At 35.6% G+C, this 22,357-nt stretch overlaps 2 protein-coding genes across 3 annotated transcripts in view; one reads left to right on the top strand and one right to left on the bottom strand.

Moving 5' to 3' along the window:
- The window catches only part of LOC136823022 (leukotriene A-4 hydrolase-like), a 170,381-nt gene that overhangs the window by 120,780 nt on the left and 27,244 nt on the right, over window positions 1-22,357 (top strand). The gene's annotated exons all lie outside the window — the stretch shown is intronic.
- LOC136823050 (potassium channel subfamily K member 2-like) lies at window positions 15,776-21,783 on the bottom strand. The gene is made up of 5 exons (XM_067079345.1): window positions 21,329-21,783; window positions 18,999-19,114; window positions 18,377-18,479; window positions 16,817-16,944; window positions 15,776-16,210 (listed from the first exon to the last, which is right to left on the bottom strand). The coding sequence occupies exons 1-5, from the start codon at window positions 21,492-21,494 to the stop codon at window positions 15,776-15,778; spliced, it is 948 nt and encodes a 315-aa protein (XP_066935446.1). The 5' UTR covers window positions 21,495-21,783.

The raw sequence follows: 22,357 nt of genomic DNA on the forward strand, positions 1-22,357 counted from the left end.
ATGTTCTTAATATGTTTCGTTTCTTTATTTATTCTAAGGACTGTTCATTAGTGAAATTTTAAAATCTTAAGTTCTCTGAGATTATCATTCCACGGGGGGGGGGGGGGCAATGGGTTTACCAACTGACGGTATGTGCGGCAAAAAAATGGCTTTTAGAATCGCACCCTTACAGTGCAGAAAGAAATTGCTGAAAATCATACCCTTACAGTGCATTTTTTCAAATATTAAACTCTTTTAGAACATTTTCACCCGTACAGTGCATTTATCAAAAGTCCACCCTTACAGTGCATTTCTGATATTTTGAAAAACATACCCTTAACCACCGCACATACCCGTCGGTCAATTTGCCTTACTCCCCCCGGGTTATTATTACAAATTTGATTATTTTATTTTTGACAATATTTCAGCCAAGTCTTCTTATAAAAAATTGTTCTTTATAAAAACTGTGTGTTGTGTTCTTGTTCTTGTTTGGTAGCTTTTGAAGTTCTAACAATTTAAAAGATTTTATTTTTACTGCAATTTAGATTTAAAATATTATTTAAACATTATTTTTTACAAAAGGTTATGTTGCCCAGCTGGCACACAACGTTTTTTCAACGTTCATACAACGTTAATAACGTCCATATAACGTTAGAAGAACGTTAAAATAACGTTCTGTGCCAGCTGGGTGTCCCCATTCCCCAACTGAAAAAGACAGGGTTTTGTGAATTTCATTAGATGTTTAGCTATGACTTTAAATTTGCTGAAGACTAGATAAACTAAGTATTTTTCTTTTGATCGATGACACCAAAGGCCCAGATTGTGCTTAATTTATTCTAAGGTTTTTCCAAATTCATCATCGTGTTCCATGGCTCGCACCCCCCCCCACCCCGCCTGAGTGGGGGGAGCTACGCCTAAAATTTGCCATATAAGAGGTGGGAGCTGCTTGTTTTTCCCGACAGGTGGGGAGAGCTCTATCTTGGGGGGGGGGCTGTGTTAGTTTATGTAACTCTGGGGGCTAAATAACACTTCCTATATATTTTTCTTTACTGTTGGTTTTTAATTTCTCTAAACCTTTATGTTTTAATGCAAAGTGTGATCTGATCCTTAAAATGCAAAAATGAAGACATTATATTGCATTCTCTAAAAGTGCACACACATGTAAATAGAGCTTTGTGAATGCCATAAAATTTTTCCCCTAAACTGGGACCTAAAATTTTATCAGAGTGGGGGGGACCTTGTTCTCAGTAGGGACCTAAATTTGGCGGTGCCATGTGTTCTTATAAAATTGCTCTTACAAGAAAACTTGTATAAGAACTTGTATTACGGTGAAGAAATGTTTTAAAGCTCTGTGGTTCTTCATTATCAATAAATATAGTTAAAGGTTTATAGAACAATTCTAAATTTAAAATGAAGTTTATAAACATAACAGTTTATCAGATCGCTAGATCATTGAAAATTATTTTCAATGATACCTTCGCTTTATTTGGTATTCTCCGAGCAGATTCTGATTTCTGGCACGTACACGCGCTGGCACGTACACGTTTTTTTTATAAGAACATCCAAAATTTTTGAAGCTTGCGGATATTCTTAACTTTTTTGGTTTTAAACTTAAAATGTTGTTATTTTCACCATTATCTAAGTATTTTTTGGTGATTTTCAAAGAAATGTGTTTAGAGTCCGTAAAGCCTTGACCCTTTCAGAGCGGATCCCTCCGGGACCTAACTTCACCGGGCTATATCTCGCGAACTAAAGGATTTCCAGAACTGTCGTAGCTACCATCGGAAAGAGCGTGAAATTTTGAAGAAAACAGGTTGGTTTCTTAACCGATGTCTGACGCAAGACGTCGGTGCGAAATTTCTCAATTTTTTCATAAACTGCAAAGCTCTTGATGATCTGTTATGAGATTAATTATTTGAAGGTTTCTATCTAGTCCACATCCCAAATAATCTACAAGAGGAATGTGTTCGAATATACTAGGATCGAATGCCGTCAAAAGTAAAAAGCACTTCGATGACGTCTAGATTGGTCTGGTAGAAATTCAGGGGGGTCTGGTTTTTCGAGTGCAAAAATCAAGGATGGTCAGTAAAACGAGCTGAGAGATCCAGGGTGGTCTGTAAAACGAGGTCAAAAATCCAGGGTGGTCTAAAGAATGAGAAAGAAAATCCAAGGGGGTCCTTAAAAATTGAAAATAAAAATCCAGGAGGGTCACCTTTTCCAAAAAGACCGCCTTAATTTTCAATTCGTAACATTATCAACAATCACACGTATAATATTATTTCTAGCAACCTCTGCCATGATATTACTAATTCAGTAAATTGGCGATAGGCAGAAAATAAAGAAATGTAGTGTTTCCGGAATGCGGGTGAAGAAAAAAAGCTCTCATCCGGCCGGCCGGGAAAATTTTTTTTTGCTATTTTTCATAACTTAAGATCATTGAAATAGAACTTGAAAGATAACTTTTATTTACGAACAATATGAAGTAAGCCCTGAATACTAATGCATCAACTACTAATGAGCAAAACTTGATTTACAAATCTAACCAAACGACGTTTGATAGCTTGAACGGTCAATTTGATTTTCTTTATGATGAACCATATAAATGAACCCAGGCTAATCTCGCACTTATTTCTACCATATGTGTAGATATGTAAACATCCGTAAATCTACCATATGTGTAGATATTAGAATCCGTAAATCTACTATAGACAGTCATGCAAGATCGGGTATTGTGGAAGGAAGGCTACGCAAATTTTCCGACGTAATCGAAAGATGATGATGATGATGATGAAATCTACCATATGTGTAGATATGTAAAAATCCATAAATCTACCATATTAGTAGTTACGGTATAAATACTATCCAGACAATCTAAAAAGAATGACAAATAACTATTAAAAGGCGACAAAAAGAACGACAAACCTTAACTCTAACTATTAAAGAACGACATATTTCAAACCCTAACCCTGACTATCAAATAACGAAACGACATATTTTGCCGTCCACAACCCCGACCGTATGTGACTGTACCACCCCTACCTTGCTTGGAAGGGCTTAAAGCACGCCCTCTGCCTATGAATCTATGCCCTCTACGGCAATGAATTTTATAATTAGCCGTAGATACTGGATCTGTGTACAGACAATGGTTTGAAGTGCACAAACCTAAGAACTGGAGTGAGACGCGCTTAGATACACTTAAATTGTAATAATTCCCCGGTTAATGTTTTTGGGAAGATTCACATTCACGCAAAACCTTGTTGTTTTTCTTCCACGCATTCACGTTATAGAAAAAAAGCCAATTCACGAATTCACTCAAACCGATCAGGGACGAGACCCGAAACTTCCGAGTTAAGAAATAAAAACAACTCTGAAAACAAAAAAAGCTAAAATTTCCGAGTTTAAAAAACACAAAATAACTCGAAAAACTAAAGGAAGCTAAAATTTCCGAGTTAAAAAAGCACAAAATAACTCGGAAAGCAAAAGGGAGTATAATAAACTAAGTTATGAAATGTAAAAAATGACGTCATAATTTGGGTAACTCGGTTTTTAACTCTGGAATTTCGGGTCTCCTAAGGGACAGAATATGAGGCAAACGATCTTTATGTTAATAAAAGTTCTTTCTTTTTTTATCATTTTCAGGTAAGCAACCAAGCCTATGTATGTAAGTTTTTTTTAAATAATTCAGTCGACTTTTTCTAATACGAAACTCTATTATTTGAATCTTTCTGTAATTTGAACTTAAATATTGGTCCTTCAAGTGGAAAGTGGTTCAAATTACTCTCTTTAAAACCCCTCTCTAATTCGAGAAAAAAATGTTTGGTCCCTTGAAGATCGAATTAGAAAGAGTCAACCTTAAATGAGATTTCTATGGTTGATTGTTTTCAATTCTTTAAGAAGTAGAATCTTCGCTATCGGGGAAAGAAATATTGGAGGGAGTGACGAATATGTGAAGGATTTTTACCGAACTACTCATAACCACTGGCCTTCATATATACACCTTTTCGACCGTAGCCGCCAATTGCCGTGCGGGCATTTTTTTGTCTGCTTTATCCCACGAAAACCGCCCCAGTTCTTTTTTCGCACCTATAGACAAAAGAAAAATGTGTCAAAAAAGGATTGGATCGAGTTTAGGGGGATAGTTAATTAAGTAAGTGGCACGAGCCTGACCACGCGGTTACGGTTGTAAAGGCCTATTTTCTGGACACAGGATTCCGACCAAACAAAATTTTTGATCGTGCTCACATTTATTGAATGTCGGCGAGAACATCTTTAAACGGAAAATGATTAACATTAACATTGACCCACATCGAATAGTACTACCTCTAGGGTACCACTCTTGTAAAAACTCCGAGATAAAAAATGTCGTATAGCTTCAGGTTGGTTCAGGTTTTATAAAGGTCAGTTCTTAGCACTCCTGGGAGGGTACTACCCTTGTCGACCGACGGGGGTGCTCCGCTGAGGTTTGAAAAATGGACCCTACGTGGGACTCGAAATTTGCGAAAAAATTGACCCTGAATGGGACTAAAATTTCAAAATGTTCTCAAATTTTCTACTTTTTCCTCAAATTTTCCAAAAATAGGCACTCTACGAGGGACTGATTTTTCTATTTTGGTGTTTTTGCGACCCTACCTGGGGCTCGTGGAGGTAAAAAAGGTACCCTGACCAGCGGAGCATCCCCGTAACCCATCTTGCCCTAGTACCCCCCCCCCCCCCCCGGTTAGCACTCTAACAAAAAATACAATTGTTGTGATATATAAATTGTCCAGAAAGAGTTTCCATTCACATTTTTTAGCTTATTTTGTGTTAAAACTTGTTCCTTGGCTATCTATCTCTTCTGTTATCCTGAATCTTTCTCTATATAACATTTCTGTATGACCATGTTTTGTCACTGTCTTTCATGCTTTCTTACGAGTTGAAATCTTTTGATGAGTAAAATTTTGAAAGTTTTCCATGGTTTATCAGTAATTCGTCATATTCTTGACTTAGTGTATCATACGGTAACACCCAGAATAGCCTGAGCGTTTTATTGCATAGATTCAAGATTAGTGGCAAACATCTGGTCTTTCTTTGGTGCTTCCGTTTAAAACATTACGTCATGAATATCACGAAAATGGTTATGTTGTCCAATGGTCGAACTTAACTTACTTAGTACTGAGCCTCAACTCGACAGATTTGATGAGACAGAGTCGATATTTTACGTGGATAGCTAAATAATCTAGGACTTGTGACATTGTTTCGATTATTCCTACGAGATCCACGGCGATTCATATTATATTCATATTATAGTGTTTCGATTGTTCCTTCAAGGTCCACGGTCAGCCGTCTCGGCTATCTTTGAACTGAACGGAAACATTGGAAGGAGCGGGGGCTCGAACCGCGAACCCCTGGTTTTCAACGCTGACGCCTTTGACCGACCACTTGGCCATCATCGGTCTAGAACTCTTCAAGCAGTTGTATATCCGTCACTATGTCTTTTTGTGGACTTCTTATCGTTGATTTTGCTTTTATTGACATGTCTTTTCTTTGAAAACCATTTTCCAAGCTTATTTTTCTTCAATAACTCGCTGACAGCACTCAACGTGCTTGCTACAGTTGCCATGGTGAAAAGAAACACTATCAATTGGGGAACGTAAATCCATGGGTTTTTCAAACTGTCTTTTGAACTGTATATGATATCGCCGAACCCGATCGTTGTCAGGGAGATAAAACACAAGTAAAAATTGTCCAGAGTCTTTCGTTCGCCCTCCAGCATCAAAATGATGGACATGCCAAAAAATCCGAAAATTGATAAAAAGACTTGAACCATTGTTGTTTTATATTTACAAATACGTATTTTGTTTAAGAACCGTTTCTCTATTTTGGCAGTTACCAGATAAGTGACCATGATAAGTATGTCCGCCGCGTACGAGTAGAGAACAAGAGTAAGCCCGACGGCAGGTAATGCGTACAACATGGTGACAATTTTACCGAGATCCGAATAGGGTACCACGTGTCCAAATCCTATTAAAATAAAAAAGCGGAACTATTAAAAAAAACATGAGCTTTTTTAGTTTCAATCCTATCTAAAAATTTGTAGATTTTATTTTCCCGGGCGTTTTAAAGTTCATAAAGCTTGAAATGTTCTTAATTTGTTCTTAATATTGTGACCATCGAAACCTAATATTCCTATATTGTTTGTTATCTTATAAAAAAAGAAGTCAAAACATGAGCTTAAAACAATAATATCACTACTGCAGACACAGCTAGAATATGGGAAACCAGCAAAAATCAGTAGCTTGTACTGTATATCTAGTGTATATAATAATTCCTTGCGCTCTCTCTCTTCCTTTAACCAAAAGTCGAACCTTATCTTCTCGTAACGGTTTTTCTTGTACGTAAAACATGTTAACAAAGAACATGTTAAGAGCATTTTTAGGTTTAAACTCGAAAAGTTAAGAACAACCAAAGGCTTCCAAAAGTTTGGATGTTCTTATAAAAAAATGTGTACTAGTCGAAAACATGAGCTTACCAATGGTAAAAGCAATAGAGTATGTGTAATCCAGATAATGCGCAAAATTATTGGCATCGTAAGCGCATCGTCGATCATCCGTGATAACGACAACTTCTTCACACATCTTCGTCAATTCGAAAATGTTGGAATCATTCCATTGTTCTGTTAAATAGATTAACCATTATTAAATTGTTAAATAACAGTTAATTATAGGTTTTGTTTTTAAAGAAGAGTGATATCGTTGGCTTATTCATCGATTACAATTCACAAGCTTTTTCACATTGGATTGACACGGATGTGGAGCAAGATTGGTCAGAAAGAGGAAAAATAATATTTGTTCCTTATATCAGCATAATATAACAATAGCAAGACACTGTCCTGATATGAAATATGTGTTTGATATGAAACGGGAACAGTTATGTAAAAATAAAACCTTTAATTGAGGGTTACCACACCTTTAAGGTCTTATCAAATATGTTAATTCTCCAAATAGAATAGCCCAGTAGAATGTCATGGACTTGGAAAAATGATTATCCTGCTGCAAGAGGATTTGTTAGAGTTTTCAACATGGTCCCCACATTGGTAATCTCCGAACAGATTCTGATTACCCTGCGCATAGCACTTACGGTCATTCTTCCGTAAGAGAACCTGCTCAGATGGAAAGACCGCTTACATGTTTTTTTATAAGCAAGTGTATGCCCCTTGGTCAGGCTCGTGTATGCTTAAGTTCTCAAAGCATCCAGGCATAGATTATGCTTATTATATGCTTATGAATTATGCTTATAATTCACCCAGAGCGAAGTTTTAGTGAAATTTTAGAAATTTTGTAAAAATTTGTTCAGATTTGGGAGCAGTGGTAGACGCGGAATGTCTTTTTTTTTTACTTGACCTCGACCAAACCATTTTAAACTGATAAAAGATGACAACTTTGAAAATATTTCAGGCTGACACAATATGCTTATATTATGCTTAGGAATTCTACAAACCTGACCCTTCATATGCTTATATAACAATAGCGTTCAGTTTGAGGTCGTTGTTGTTATTTTCTGCCCGCGCAGTTTGATTATTAGCCCGAGAATGTCATTTGGGCCCGACGCGAAGCGGGGGGCGCAATGGCACAAGAGGGCTAATAATCAAAACTGTAAGGGCAGAATTAATGACAACAACGAACGAAAGCTTAATGCTATTACTATTATTATCCATATCGGAAATTCAAACAATGTTTTTTTCTAGCGTCAGCCAAGTCTTTTCGCTTCAATGCAATGGCTTCAACAAGTTTTGAGTACCCTTGCGAGCGGGCCGCAAATGACCGAAAAGTGTTTTCTTCTGACGTCGGTTTAGTCTCACCGCTTCAATGTAACGACTTCAATAAAGTTCCGAGCGGGCCGCAAATGACGTTATCGCCCTATAACCAGGGCGGTTAATGAAATTTCAGCCCTCTGAAGCACGACGCCTTAGTTTTCTCAGCGCAGGTATGACTATTTGAGTCATAGAAGCTTTCAATACCGCCCGCCGTTCGAATCTTTAATGGCTTACTTAATGACCGCTATATGGATAATAATAAGCGTTATGCTTATAAAAAAAAATACATGTATGATCTTTTTCATCCATCAATTTGGGATGAATATAGGCTTCTCAATTTTTCGGCTGAATAACCAGATGTGATCGTCACATTTGTCATACCCCTTTCGAGCTGAGCGTTGTATGTACAGAATGGGCTTTTCCAGAAAGAATTCGAATATGGGGGGGGGGTGGAGGATATAACAATTTTCAGTGATTAACCCCCCGGACAAAGTGACTTTTGGCCCCCCGGACAGAGCAAATTTTGAGGATTTTTCGCATGGAAGATTTCTCGACAAAAGAGCATGAGTTACCTTTCAGAACGAAGCTGTTGTTTCCCTTAGCAACCATATCACAGGTTCTCTTCCAGGCCGTTTCTACGTCACTGAGCGGTCGTGGTTGTTCCCTCACACATTGTTCAATGTAGATAAAAAGTAAAGAGCCAAGAATGAGATTGAGTAACCAAGCTATGAAGATTTTCAAGAAAGTGATCGATGTATTTTTTAATTTCTTCTTCATCTTCTTTAAAGATTCTTTGATGATTAATTGATCGTTGACTGTGTCAGAATCTCCCATATTTGGCTCGACAATGATGTGAATGGATCTATTTGGTGAATGAAAAACTGAAAGAAAATATAATTCGTGTAGTTTGTGATGGTTATCTTGATCAACGAAGAATCTCTTCCAGACGCTTGGCCCCCTACTAAGTCCGTGGTTCAATGTTCCGACTTATTTGATCCCGGGGGGGGCAGCTGGGCAAAAGGACCGACGGGTATGTGCGGGTCCTAAGGGTACCTTTTCCAATATGTTTAAAATGCACTGTAAGGGTGGGAAAAACTAGACATGCACTGTAAGTAGAAATTTCAGAAAATTCTTGAAAAATCTAGATATTTTGACCAAAAATGCTAGAATTTTGACCAATTTTTGCACGAAAGGGATCAAAAATTTGGGGGAAAATGCACTCTAAGGGTATGATTTTCACTGATTTTTGCTGCACTGCAAGGGTGCAATTTTAAAAGCCAATATTTGGCCCCCACATACCGTCAGTCCGCAAACCCAGTGCCCCCCCCCCCGGGTATTTGATTCGACAACGGTCTCTTTTTGGTGAATGTTGGATGTTGAATCTTTCTAAATTATCCTTTTGATGAAAATTGTCCTGATGAAAAGATGGTTTGTGTAAATTGTGATTAATGCCCAGAAGGGAGGGATGGGAAATGAAGTCCCATCCCATCTAAAACACGTGACCAGTGTGGTTTTCACACAAGCACTGGATTGAAAGTAAAATAAAGTAAAATGATTTCGAAAATTTTTTGAGACGATGACGCCTTTGACAACCTGGCCATCGCTTCATCTGAAAACCGCGGTTTCCGAAACTCTTTTTTGAAATAGAAAACTTCAAGACACGTTGAAATGGATGAATTTAAAATTAAAATGGGAAAACTATCATAATTTCTTTAAAAAAAATTATTTTATTAGGTTTATTATCATTATCGGGGAAGAAAATGTTGGGGAAAGTGACAAAAATTTTGAGGGGGTGACGAAATCTTTCCCCGACGAAATATTTCCCCGACGAAATATTTCCCTGACCCGACCAAAACTTGTACCCGATTTTTTTATTCCTGACCAAAACATTTCCCCGAAATTTTACACCGCAACCAAAATTCAAATCTAATTTATTTTACACCTTTATTTACCGAAATTAGTGCTTTAAACGTCGAATTACAAGAATCATTTTCGAGCTAGTGAAGGAAACCATCTCTTTTGGACAGTTTAGTCGGGGGAAAGTGACGAATTTGAAATTTTTGTCGGGGAAAAGTGACGAATTTGATATTTTGGTCTGGGGAAAGTGACGAAAATGCCTCTAGGTGACGAAATTTTTCCCCGACGAAAAAAAAAACCGACTAAATAAAACTCCGACATTTTTTTCCCCGATAAGGTATTCTCTCCACCTGACCATAAAAACGTCAGTGGCTTACTGGACTAAACAAACTCGAACCAGGTCCCCTATGCTCACTTTTCTACAATTCGGTTAACATGCATAAATGAATCACATCCATCAATAACATCAAAAAGTGGATTGAAGAGATTGCAGATATATTTCTTCTCAAACTTGCAAGAAAGTTAGAGCCGTATTTTTTTGATTTCATGGCCCCGAAAACATATTTATCAAAATAAACCATAGAAGATTCAAACATTTTGTAGCCGTATTCACAACGCTTCATTTTATGCATAATCTAAATTTTTGATTCGAGCTTTTCATTAAAAATCGCGGACGGAATATATAGATTTTTTGTGTTGTTTTTGTAAACGATTAAAGCTTATCTAATAAACATCAAAAAGTTCAATAATTTTGGTTGCTTTATTTTGAATCAAAATTTACCTCCGATGGGTTTTTCAAAAAAAAAAATTATGGAGCCTAGGAATCTTTTAAAAGGAATTACGTGAAATCTTTGTACGTGAAACTTTTACATTTTTTTATAAGAACAAACTTTGTGAGAACTTTGATGGCCACCATATTAAGAAGAAGTTAACAACAGACTCTAAAATACCACAATCTTTTAGGAAAATGAATTAACATACTCACATTCACATCTCTCTATAAAACTCGATACTCACTCGTTTCATAATCTCAGAAATAACTCGCAACTCGGATTAATTCGATATATCATTAAATCTTGAAATTGTTCATGCTGTAGCATAGCGCTTTCCACCTGTGAGATCAAACTGTTATTATTAAAAAGCAATCTCTCTCAACTGATCTGAACTGAACTTATTTTAAAATCTCTACTCCCCTCCTACATGTTCTTTTTATAAGCATATACTAAAATCCAAAAGCTGGCTAGTAAATGCTTAGATCGAAAAATGCTTTGAGGGATGCTTATATCCTAAGCAAAATTTTAGAGAAATTTCAAAAATCCAGCCAAAACAAACAAATTCTGAAAATGAAGGCTCAAAGTAATGTTTAGTATATGCTTAAATGTTTGCCATATGTGAGCCTAGGTATGCTTATATAAAAAAAACATGTAATTAGAGGGAATTAATTCGAATAATAAATTTTACAATAAATAACCTCAAAAACTAAATTATATTTTTCCCTTGCAGATTTTAAAATTATAAAGAAGAAGTACACGCTTCTTTTTTGATAAGAATGGTGTTTTTCCATTTTGTCATGGATATTCTTAACTTTTTGGGGAAAATCATCCTAAAGTATTCTTATAGTATTCTTAGATTATGTTGCAAACCCAGCCTTAATCGGGGGGGGGGGCAGCGTACAGGGTTTGCGATTTCCGAAATACCGAATTATTCTGCCAAAATTTCCGAAATTCCGTTAAAAAATACTTGCAATTCTTTCCGATACCGAAACAATTTCAGAATTCCGAAATATCGAAGGAATTTTGCTCGATTTCCGAAATTCCGAAGAAAGGAGGGTCTATTTCCACAATAGCGTACGTCCCCACTTAATCTAGCATGCTATTAACCTCAAACAAGAATGTACAGATGAAAGGCTCAACATTCTTAGCTTCAGTTACCAAATTCCATGATGGTGGTATTCTTAGCGTATTCTTAATTTTTTTGGCCAGTTTCATCATGAATATTCTTTTAAAAGAAAAAGCGTGTATTGCGATCATCAAACGAAACAATTTATATTTTTGTGAATTGTATGATTATATTGAAATTGTTGGAACCAATTTAAATTAATACGTCCCTTATATTGATATCAATAACTTGTCTTTGTGAATTTTAATGTAGATAAATTTCCTCGGATATCCCTTATTCAACGTTTATGCGATTGAAATCGAAATATACTAGTGAACTAAAATCAACGAAGATTCTATGTTGGATCTTATGGACAAAGAACAACAAGGCTCAAAAATACCAAAAAATGAGAATAATTTAAGAACAATGCTCTAGACTGGTTGAATCTTCAGCTAATTAAGGGTAAAATTTGCATAGAACACTAAACCTAAAAAAATACCTCAGTTTTGTTTTACCTAGAGATAAGAACAGAATAAGAACAATTTTAGGCTCAACGTGCCAAAAAACTACAGTTCATCCATACTTAACTGGGTTCTTATAAAAAAAGTGAAACCAAATCGGTCTACAGCAAAACCTTGAACAATGTTAGCTTGATGCTTCTCGGTCTAATGTTCAGCAGTTTATGCGAAAGACCAAGAGTGAGTGGTACTTTTGCAAACTTACTTTAATCGTAGAAATTTTAGCGAGACTAATTTTAGCGTATATTAGCGAGTCAGGAAAATCGTGATTTTTTATGGATTTATTTTAGCGAATCACGATTTCAAAATATTTCGCGTGGATTAATTTTAGCGAATACTCGTATTACATTATTGCCTGAATTCGTTTTCTAGCATTTCTTTGCACTGAAACCCTTCCTATTGATAAAAATGTATCAAGGCAATATAACCAGAAATTTCGTGTGGATAAATTTTAGCGATCTGTCGATTCGGCGTGTTTTAGCGAGATTTATTTTAGCGAAAATAGGGAAAACTCGCTAAAACGCTAAAATTAGTCTCGCTAAAATTTATACGATTAAAGTACTACAGAGAAACTCTCTCTCGAGAGCAAACCAAACTTCATTTTCATCTTATCTTTCTTTCTTGAATATCAAAAATTTTATCAAAATTGCAAGAACGAGATTTTACGTAACTCCCAAGTTTTTTGTTTGCTTTTTGTTTTTCGGAACGAATATGATATTTTAGTTGATTTATGTTTAATTCACACTTTTTAGCGACTCTTCGTGAACACGAAAATTTAATTTATCATGCTCTTTGTTTCTTAATTTTCATGTTCTTTATTTTAAATTTTTCTCACCCATTTTTAATATCAACCATTGATGAATAAACTTTTTCATTCGTATGATGAAATAAGTACCCAAAACTAAATCACACCCTATCCATTGGGCTTTTCCAGAAAAAAAACCGTAAACCCCCTGTTTCATTTTGTGGCTGGAAATGCTGTAACCCCTGGAGTTTCAGGCAATTTCAGGTTTAAACCCCTCTGGAATTCTGAATTTTAGTAGGATTTAAAAAGCTACCCCCATGGAATTCCAGTTATTTTTGACAGATTTTTGTATCTCCCTATGGAATTCCGCCACATATCAAACCTTTCCAGCTTGAAACGGTAATGGACCTCCTCAACAGGGGGTATACGCTTTTTTTCTGGAAAAGCCCATTTACAGTTTCGTGGTTTCGTCAAACTTTTAGAAAACTATGTATGTACCCAACTATGTACCCAAAATATTTAGGACAGTAAAAGTACTGGTTTACCATCGTCCTCAGCCAATCAAGAACTAGACAAATTGAAATCTAACCGTCTGTCTCTGTAGCAGAATTACAACTACATTCACGAAACCGACGCATTTATCTCGTTTAAACTGGTAGGCTTCTGCGTAGATCTTATGAAAATCACGACTCTAAATCACGAGCCTATTTAGTGTCTTTATAAGGAGCCACAAAATGAACTCTTTAAGTGCCAATGACGAGTATATTGGGCATGGGCTATGTAGGAGGGCGAAGCCGTCCTGTAATGCCTAGGTTGAGTTAGAAATCGTCAATTTTGTTCCAACTCGTACGAATTGGATTGGGCTTCATGGTCAAAAGTGAGTCTTTTCAGCGAAATTTTAAGCTAAAAAGTAAAAAAAATACAAAAATTTGACAAAAGTCCACTTTTTAAGATTTTGATCGTTTTTTGACCATTTTTGGTCAACAAGTGATCCAAGAACCTCCAAATTTGGACCTGCTTTACTTGATTCTGTCTTCCAGCGAATTAGTTTGAAGTTTTACTACTGGGCACCTTTTTCTATCATTCAGGCAGGTCCGCGATATAAACCTTTAAAGTTTGAACTAACGATTTTCTTTTTAGAAACTTAAAAAAAAATGACCGTGGCACTTAATAGGTTAACTTACAGTCGGTGCTACATACATACCCTCCAACATATTAGACTGTGAATTTCATCATTCTTGAAGATCAATCATCCTTGTAATAAATCTTGACCTTGATTAGAAAACTATAATTAAAACTATTCTTCATAATAAAGTTCAACTACAGAGATCAAAGGGGCACCGAATTTCTCAAAACAACTCTAAACTAAAAAGACTTTCTAGCCTATCACCACTGAAGAGAAATTATTCAGCTAAGAATAAATAGCTAAAGAAAATGATTTAAACAATTTAAGAAAATGTTCACAATATTTCCAATTGCTTTCCAAGGTCAAATGATATCAGGACTTTTTATTTGAACTTCCATGTATTCAATTCATAAAATAATTTATTCATGACAGTAGAGGGTCCTTTTCAACAGCTGACTGATTCAAATATTTGAATCCATCCCGATATTCGGATATGCTTTTTAGGGAACTTTTACAATAAACTTTCCTATGAAATATTTACGAAGAAAAGTAACCTTAGCGCAACAGCGGACACTAAGGCTTAGCTGGCACGTAGTGTTATAGTGGTCATTGACTTTGGTTGTTGCACAGGCGACTGAGGTTCGCACCGGTTCACCTTGCAAGTGATTGAACCCTCATCCGTGTCAACCTATGTCATGTGAGAGGAATTGTGTAGTCAGTCCAAGGCTCTGACGGGGCGCTCATTGAAAGCATCTATAGTTCTTAAAATGGATTTCAAAGACATCTGCAACTCAACCAGATAGAAATATAGAAAAAATAAGTTTCGGCTTTGTTTCGAAAGATGATGTTATCATGCCTTAAAGGCCTTACTTTTACATGAGTGTTCCCGTTTCATATCAAGCACATATTTAATATCAGAACAGTGTCTCTCTATTGTTCCATTATACTGATATAACCAAAAAAAATGTTTTTCTTTTCCCTTTTCTGGCCGATTTTGCTCCACATCCGTGTCAATTCAATGTGAAAAAGCTTGTAAAATAAAATTGATGAGTAAGCAAACGATATCACTCTTATTTAAAAACAAAACCTTTAAGGGATAACAAACGCGGGGAAAGGTTAGCGCATAGCTTGAAATAATAGTAAAAATCAGCAAAATAAAGGTGCCTTCCTGAAAAAAAAGGACTTAATACACGTTTTTTTTTTTATTAGAACCTAGTTTATAAGAACATATAGGCTGAAATTCGTCGAAAAATTAAGAACATCTTAAGAACATGCCCAGCCTCAGTTTGGAAAAAAATGACAAGAAACTACAATTTTTTCCTCTTTTTAAGCAGTTTTAACCGAATTTAGGGGTGGATCTTCAAAAGTCGAGAGTCAAATATTGTCCAAATTTTGCTAAATTTAAGTCCTCTTTATTTTGTATCATATTGTCGATTTAGAGTAGTCTGAAAAATTAAGAACGCATTTAAGAACATTTTAGGCTGAAAATTGCTAAAAAGAATAAGCACATCCAGGCTCAGCCAAATTTTAGGTGTTCTAATAAAAAAAAAAACGTGTATACATTATTTATATTGACATAACGTTAAATTTAATGATATATCGGCTGTTTGAGAAATGTTAAATAATAATGCTCTCTATTCCAAAGCAGTCTACCTTCATTTTGCTATCAGCATCTCCAAAATTTTAATTAAGTTCGCATTGACAAAACTAGTGTTTTGTTGAAAAGCTAATTTCAATTTGATCATTTTCCACTTCCATTTTATGGCCAGAATCTTCATTTTGTTAAAAATCCATAGGCTCGTACAAAAACAACCAACAGCTTAAAATAGAATGACTGATCTCAAAACAATGTCCGTTTTTTATCGGTTGACGGTAAAACTCTATTCAGGTTGATTCATTGAAAAAGTCTCTCCAGCCACTTTACGCCCAGACTTAATACTCCGTCTTAGACTAGCTCTCAACTCTTCTCCGATCTTCATGCTCCTAACAATCTCGGCGATACTCGTAATGACTGACGCCAAAGTTGCCATAGCAACCGTCAACAAAAGGGTGACGATGATTGACAGCGCAACATGTTTAACGCGCATGTCAACTGGGAAGTAATAATCTCCGTATCCAATAGTTGTCAAGGTAACGTAAACAAAATAAATGGCGTCAATGGGCGCCAATCGGGGGCGTTGAACGTAATAAGCGCACCACGCGAACAAGATCCAAACCAACAGAAGCAGCATGAATTGAACAACGCACACTTTCTTTGCGCATATTTTGACGGATTTTCGGTGATAAAAACTGCGTTCGAATTTGACCATCACAACCTAAACAAAAAAGTATTTGATAATATCTGATAGTATTTGATTAGTTGAATTGAAAAGGAAAATATACCCAGCTGGCACACAACATTGTTTCAACGTTCATTTAACGTTATATGGACGTTGTGAACGTTAGATAAACGTTGAAACAACGTTGTGTATCAACTGGGTAAGTAGTAGCGTTTAGAATTCGGATTTTTCTGTGAACCAGCTTGAGAAGTTTGGAAAATACTTTCCAAAACCGAAATCCTTCTCAAGAAAGGATTTTAATCTACCATTAGCCAAAATTAGTTTTTGTCAAAAATTAGAAAATTACTTTTAAAGTTAAACTGCATTTTGCTTACACGTTTTTTAGTGCAAACGTTTTTTGGCCAAAAGTTTTAGGAAATCGCACAAAAAATACTCACAAAATGGCGAAAATAAGAACATGTTAAGAACATTTTTAGGCTTAAAACTCAAAAAGTTAAAAACATTCGAAGGCTTCCAAAATTTCGATGCTCTTATAAAAAACATTCAACATTTGTTCAAGTCACAAAGGAACCAGCATACAAATTCAAAATTAAAAAAAAATCACTGATGAATTTGTGAAAGGTTTCTGCTGAAAACACTTACTTTGGTCAATGTAACGATGAGGTCACCGGCATACGTCAAATTGATACCGGTCATACCGATTAACGGGATGGATAAAACGATAGTCAATATTTTGCCGACAGCCGAATACGGCACCGTATTGCCGTAACCTGAAATATTATCGAAAAAAATGTTGTTATTTGTTTGTTATCTGTAGCTTCGTCAAATTTATTTACCCGTCACATTCTAGTCTGCATGCTAGACAATTATATATACCCATATATTACCAGTCAAGAATAGAGACAAATTTATATAACTTTTTAAAATCTGACTGAAGACTGCCTGAAACGGCACGAAACTCCGAGTATCGGAAAATAAATTTGTCTCTATTCTTGGCTGATATACCGCTCTGGTATAGAACACTTTCTTGAATCGCAAGTCAGATTTGCAAATACATCCATATTACTGTATGACTGACTTTAGATTCAAAAGAGTGCTTTATACCCTGGTAGAGCGTTATCATTGTTCAGAAATGAACGGAGAATTTGTTTTTCCTAATACTTAAAGTATATCCATATTACTGTATCACATGGATTATAAAAGGCTTTATTGATATTCTCGTGCAGTCTCCTCCTGTCAAATATGAGATACTCGATCAAAATTTTCACCCGCGCTTTTGAATTGTGCATGAGTTACAATCAGTGCCATAACATATTGGCAATTTTGGCTATTTTACCATTTTTCGAAAATTGAAGTTCAAGCGAGAATGTCAATTTCGGGCCTTCGACTTGATTTCTTCGAATATTTCAATCTGGGAGGGATTTATTGGTTTCTAGGCTATATTTCAAGCCCTACCGGACCATTTTTGAACTTTTGGATCCTCAGATCCTAAGGTCCTAAGTATTAAGATCTAACCCTTCCAACCTAATTTAGAGCGCTTCCAAGTTGTTTGTGGTTATAAAATTTCGTGAGGGGTTTCCCTTTTGTGCCAAGTATTTTCTCACTGATTTTAGTTATCATAGACCATTTCGCGTTTGGAAGGGTAATAAGACCACTGCGCTCTGATAACAATGTTTTGTTTGTCTAAAGCTTCAATTGTTTTTTGCGTTCGACCAATGAGAAGTCGTTATTGGAGCGCAACCAGTTCTGGTTACCCATGATTCATTTCGACCATGATATGGTCTATTTCAAATGAGAGCTTTTAGAGTATAAAATGTTTGAATAGACCTTTTCATAAATTATGTCACGAACATCACTTGCCTCGTATTCAAATAATTTCCATGGTGATCCAACCCCTTGAGACATTAAATGATTTTTTTATGAATAGTAGTTGCAATAAAATCCGCTGGGAGTTAATCACCATGGCAATTTCAAAACGAGGCAAATGATGTTCGTGACGTAATTTATGAAAAGGTCTATAACATCAGAAGCTTTTATATCAAAATTGATGCGAGTAAGCAAACGATACCACTTTTATTTAAAAACAAAACTTTAAAGGTATTCAACAGTATTTCTCATATATTTAAAGCGTTTGCATGAATGAATTATCATAGAGTATTCTGGGAAATTTTGGGATTATTAGAACTTTTAATAACAACATACCGATGGTCAGGGCTGTGATGTAAACAAAGTCAAACCATTCGGAAAATGCACTTGCTGTTAGGTTGCATTTTCTCGTTCGCTTTGCTTCTATCTTCCCTAACTCCTGTATTGGTGTGAGAATAAAGTGGTCACGTGGTATGTCAAAAGCTTGGGGATACTAAAGGGATACTATATTCAGAAATTTTGGTGAAGAGATTTTATGTAAGGTTTTGTGTAGGATTTATCAAGCATTTTAACGATTCTTTTTCGCACTAGAACAGTTTTTAAGCCTCAAAATGTTCTTGAAATGTTCTTATTCTCATCAAGTTGTGACTAATTTTTGTGTCCATTTTCCCAAGAAATTCGGTGTTTAGAAAAAGAAGATTTAAGGGGGGGGGTTAAGAAATAAGAGCACAGTACAAATCGAATTCCAAATTGAGGAGAAATGGGTAAGGGGTAATTTGCTGTTTACTGGAAAACATGGATGAAACCATGGGGGAAAATTTCTAAAAAAATTTGATATCCTCCACCCCTATATTCAATTTTTTTTTCTGAAAAAGCCTCTTGTTCTTAACATGTTGGCCATCGAAGCCTTATTCTTATATAGTTTGTTCTTATGAGAAAAATGTAGAAGCGCGAATACCTCTTCACAGAAAGTCATCAAATCATTTCTCAGCATATTGGATTCTGTTCGATTGTATTTCGGATGGTTTGTCATCGCGCATGCTCTCAACACAACACCTTCACTGCCCGTGTAACCTTTTCAAAGAAAAAAAGATCGAATGTATAATACAGTGTGTACCAAAAAAACGGGGATACATATTTGTATAATACTTTTCACTTGAGATAGACCTTTTCATAAATTACGAACATTACTTGACTGGTTTTAAAATTAATGCCGTGGTGATTAACTACCTGCGGATTTTATTAAAATTACTTCCTATTCATAAAAAAATCAATTAATGTCTCAAGAGACATAATCACCATTGTAACTGTTTGAATACGAGGCAAGTGATGTTCGTGACGTAATTTATGAAAAGTTCTATTGGTGCCAGAGCGCAATGAAACTCTGAGTTTGAAACATAAATATTGAGTCAAATCTTTATTATAGTGAGCGCTCTTTTAACTTATCGAGCACTCTATGAAGAGAAGATAAAAACCCTCTACGAGAAATTGGTAAAATCTTCAAAACTCATTATCAAAAACTGAACTTAGAGCAATTGATAAGATATAAGATTATAAGATTACAATCAATAGAATCAATGTTCAATCAATAGATATTCAATTCCCAAGACGATGAAATAGGTTTTTGGAGGTCCTATAAATTCACCTCTGTCCGTCCGTCCGTCCGTCCGTTCGTTACCAGCTTTTCTCGAGATTGAATCATAGGAATCATTTGATTTTTGGTACAAAGGTGCAAAATGGTGGTGGCCGAAATGTGACGGAGCCCGATTTTCGAAAAAAAAAATTTGTGGCAAATTTGGGCCAAAAAACGGCTAAAAAAGGGGTTCTTTGGACTTTGTGAAAAATTGGATCATTAATCTTTTCTGATTTTTTGCATGAAAGTAGGGTACCACCATAGGTAAAAGATGGCTCAAGCAGATTCTCGCAAAAAAAAATATTTGGCTTAAAAAACGCATGTTTATCTATAAGAATCACTATTAATAAGCATACATCAATGTTCTTAGTCAAATTACTTAATTTTTTTATGAGATAGATGTTTCTTTTGCTCATGAGGTCTTACTTTTGAAGAATATGTGTGTTTAGACATTAATTCTGGTTGCTTGGCGTATTTTTATAGAAAAACTAGCTGAATTCGATATTTTTTTATAAGCACATTATCAATTACTTAGGTATTAGCTTTTCTCGAGATTGGCTCTTTCAACATTCTTTAAGACTTTTTGCACAAAGATGCATAACTATAAACCCTCGAATGTGACGGAGCCCGATTTTCGAAAAAAAATGTTTTTGGGCAAATTTGGGCCAAAACACGGATAAAAAAAGGGTTTTTGGACTTTGTGAAATATTGGATCGTTGTTTTTTTCTGATTTTTTGCATGAAAGTAGGTAAAAGATGGGTCAAAAAACTTTTCAGCTCAAAAAACGCATGTTTATCTATAAGAATCACTATTAATAAGCATACATCAATGTTCTTAGCCAAATTACTCAATATTTTGATGAGATATATGTTTTTTTTGCTCACAAAGTCTTGAATATGAAAGAATATTTCAAGAGCATCAAATTTTGGTTTCGAAACGTTTATTTTATAAGAAACAAACGACTAATTTTAATAAATCGTCACTATTTGTGTTCTGAATGATTGTTTAAACGTTCATGCTCACGTAGATATCAATTATATATGTGTTAAATGCATAACCAGGTAGGTCCATAAAAGTATCACTTGTTTTGGCATAAATGATGATTTTACTTTATTTAAAAAATTTGTCCGTTTTTTTTCGGGACACACTGTGTATAGATTTTTATTTTTGATTCAACGTAAGCAAATACCAAAGTCTTGGTATTTGATAGCTCAGAGCTTCATCGAAAGATAGTCTAACTTAGAATTCAAAGTGTAACTTTATTTAGTTTCAGCAGTTGTCAAGTTAAAGCTTTCAGGCAAAATAGTCACAGATATATTTAAAAAAAACACCAAATGGAAGGTACTTTGTAAATATCCTTTTCAGGATGTTGTCTTACTTTAAAGGTTTTATTTTTACATAAGTGTTCCCGTTTCATACCAGACACATATTTCATATCAGGACAATGTGGTCTATTGTTATATTATGCTGATATAAGCAAAAAATATTTTCATCTTTCTGACCAATCTTGCTCCACATCCGTGTCAATCCAATGTGAAAAAGCTTGTGAATTAACATTGATGAGTAAGCAAACGATAGCACTCTTATTTAAAAACAAAACCTTTAACGTTTTGTTCGTTCCAGTTTCAATTTTAGAGCTCAGTGAATTTACTTACCCCTTGGAGTCACGTGGCTACAATGTTCCACGTAGTAGAACAAGTAGGCGCATGCGCATTCGAATATGGTCAACCCTAACAGACATTTCATATAATTGAACAATAATTTCTTCAGATTCTTTTTGAGTTCTTTGAATTCTTTTTGTTTGATTGTTATCTTCTTCATGTCGATGTTTCTTCCACGGCCCTCCGGACGTCCTGTTTTTACTGTTTTTACTAAAATAACAAGTGGCTAGATGCCTAGGCACAGTTTGCCTAGGTCTGTTCACCCGTATAAACAGTTTAGTGTCCTTAATAAATATTTTCAAATTTCGGCTTTGCAGTGGCTGGTGGTTCGAGCCGGGTTCAAGTCTACAGTTTTGAAAAAGATTATAAGTCGCGGGGTGTTCTGATCATTTAGCTACACGTCTAAAATATACTTTAAACCCAAAAACTCTCACGATTTTTGGCCACCTGTTGACAACGTATATTTTACAGACGGTTCTAAAATGGCCCTTTTTGCCTACAATCTGTTTCAAAATATGCGAGACACAGCAATCCTCCCTCCCCCAAAACAATGTTGTTTATGGAATCAAGCTGTTACTGCACTCAACATTGTTTCTGGGGACGGGGAATCTTAAATTTGCAAGGTGTCTCAAGATTGTGAATCAGATTTAGGTTACCGTATCTAAGGGTTTGAAAATGTTATTGACTTAAAGGTATATATGATACAGTCAAATTTCCGTAAAAATGGGACAAACGGCTGCGCAGAAAGTGTCCATTTCGGGTAAAATGCAGACTGTTCTGTAAAATACGGACTGCTCTGTAGAATATCAACTAGATATGTGATCAACCTGAAAGTTTGCACATTGTCCTAGATGTTATCAACATCTATCACTGGTGAAAATTTCAAGTCAAAAGCTCCTTTATTTCCGACAGGGGGTTGTTAATGCTCATGGAACCAAATTTTGCCATTACAAGTTACAAGGTCGTAGCCCTGGTAGTTTGAGATGCTTCCTTTACTAAAGGAAGATGGAAGATGCTCAAATG

This window comes from Clytia hemisphaerica, unplaced genomic scaffold, assembly GCF_902728285.1.
Source record: "Clytia hemisphaerica strain Z4C2 unplaced genomic scaffold, Clytia hemisphaerica genome assembly, whole genome shotgun sequence".
Classification (NCBI taxonomy): Eukaryota; Metazoa; Cnidaria; class Hydrozoa; order Leptothecata; family Clytiidae; genus Clytia; species Clytia hemisphaerica.

Coding starts and splice junctions, on each gene's coding strand:
- LOC136823050 (XM_067079345.1), bottom strand. CDS start 21,494: ATGAAGAAGATAACAATCAAACAAAAAGAATTCAAAGAACTCAAAAAG. Junction 19,115..21,328: donor TAGCCACGTGACTCCAAGGG/GTAAGTAAATTC, acceptor TTCTTTGAAAAG/GTTACACGGGCAGTGAAGGT. Junction 16,945..18,376: donor CATCACAGCCCTGACCATCG/GTATGTTGTTAT, acceptor ATAATATTTCAG/GTTACGGCAATACGGTGCCG.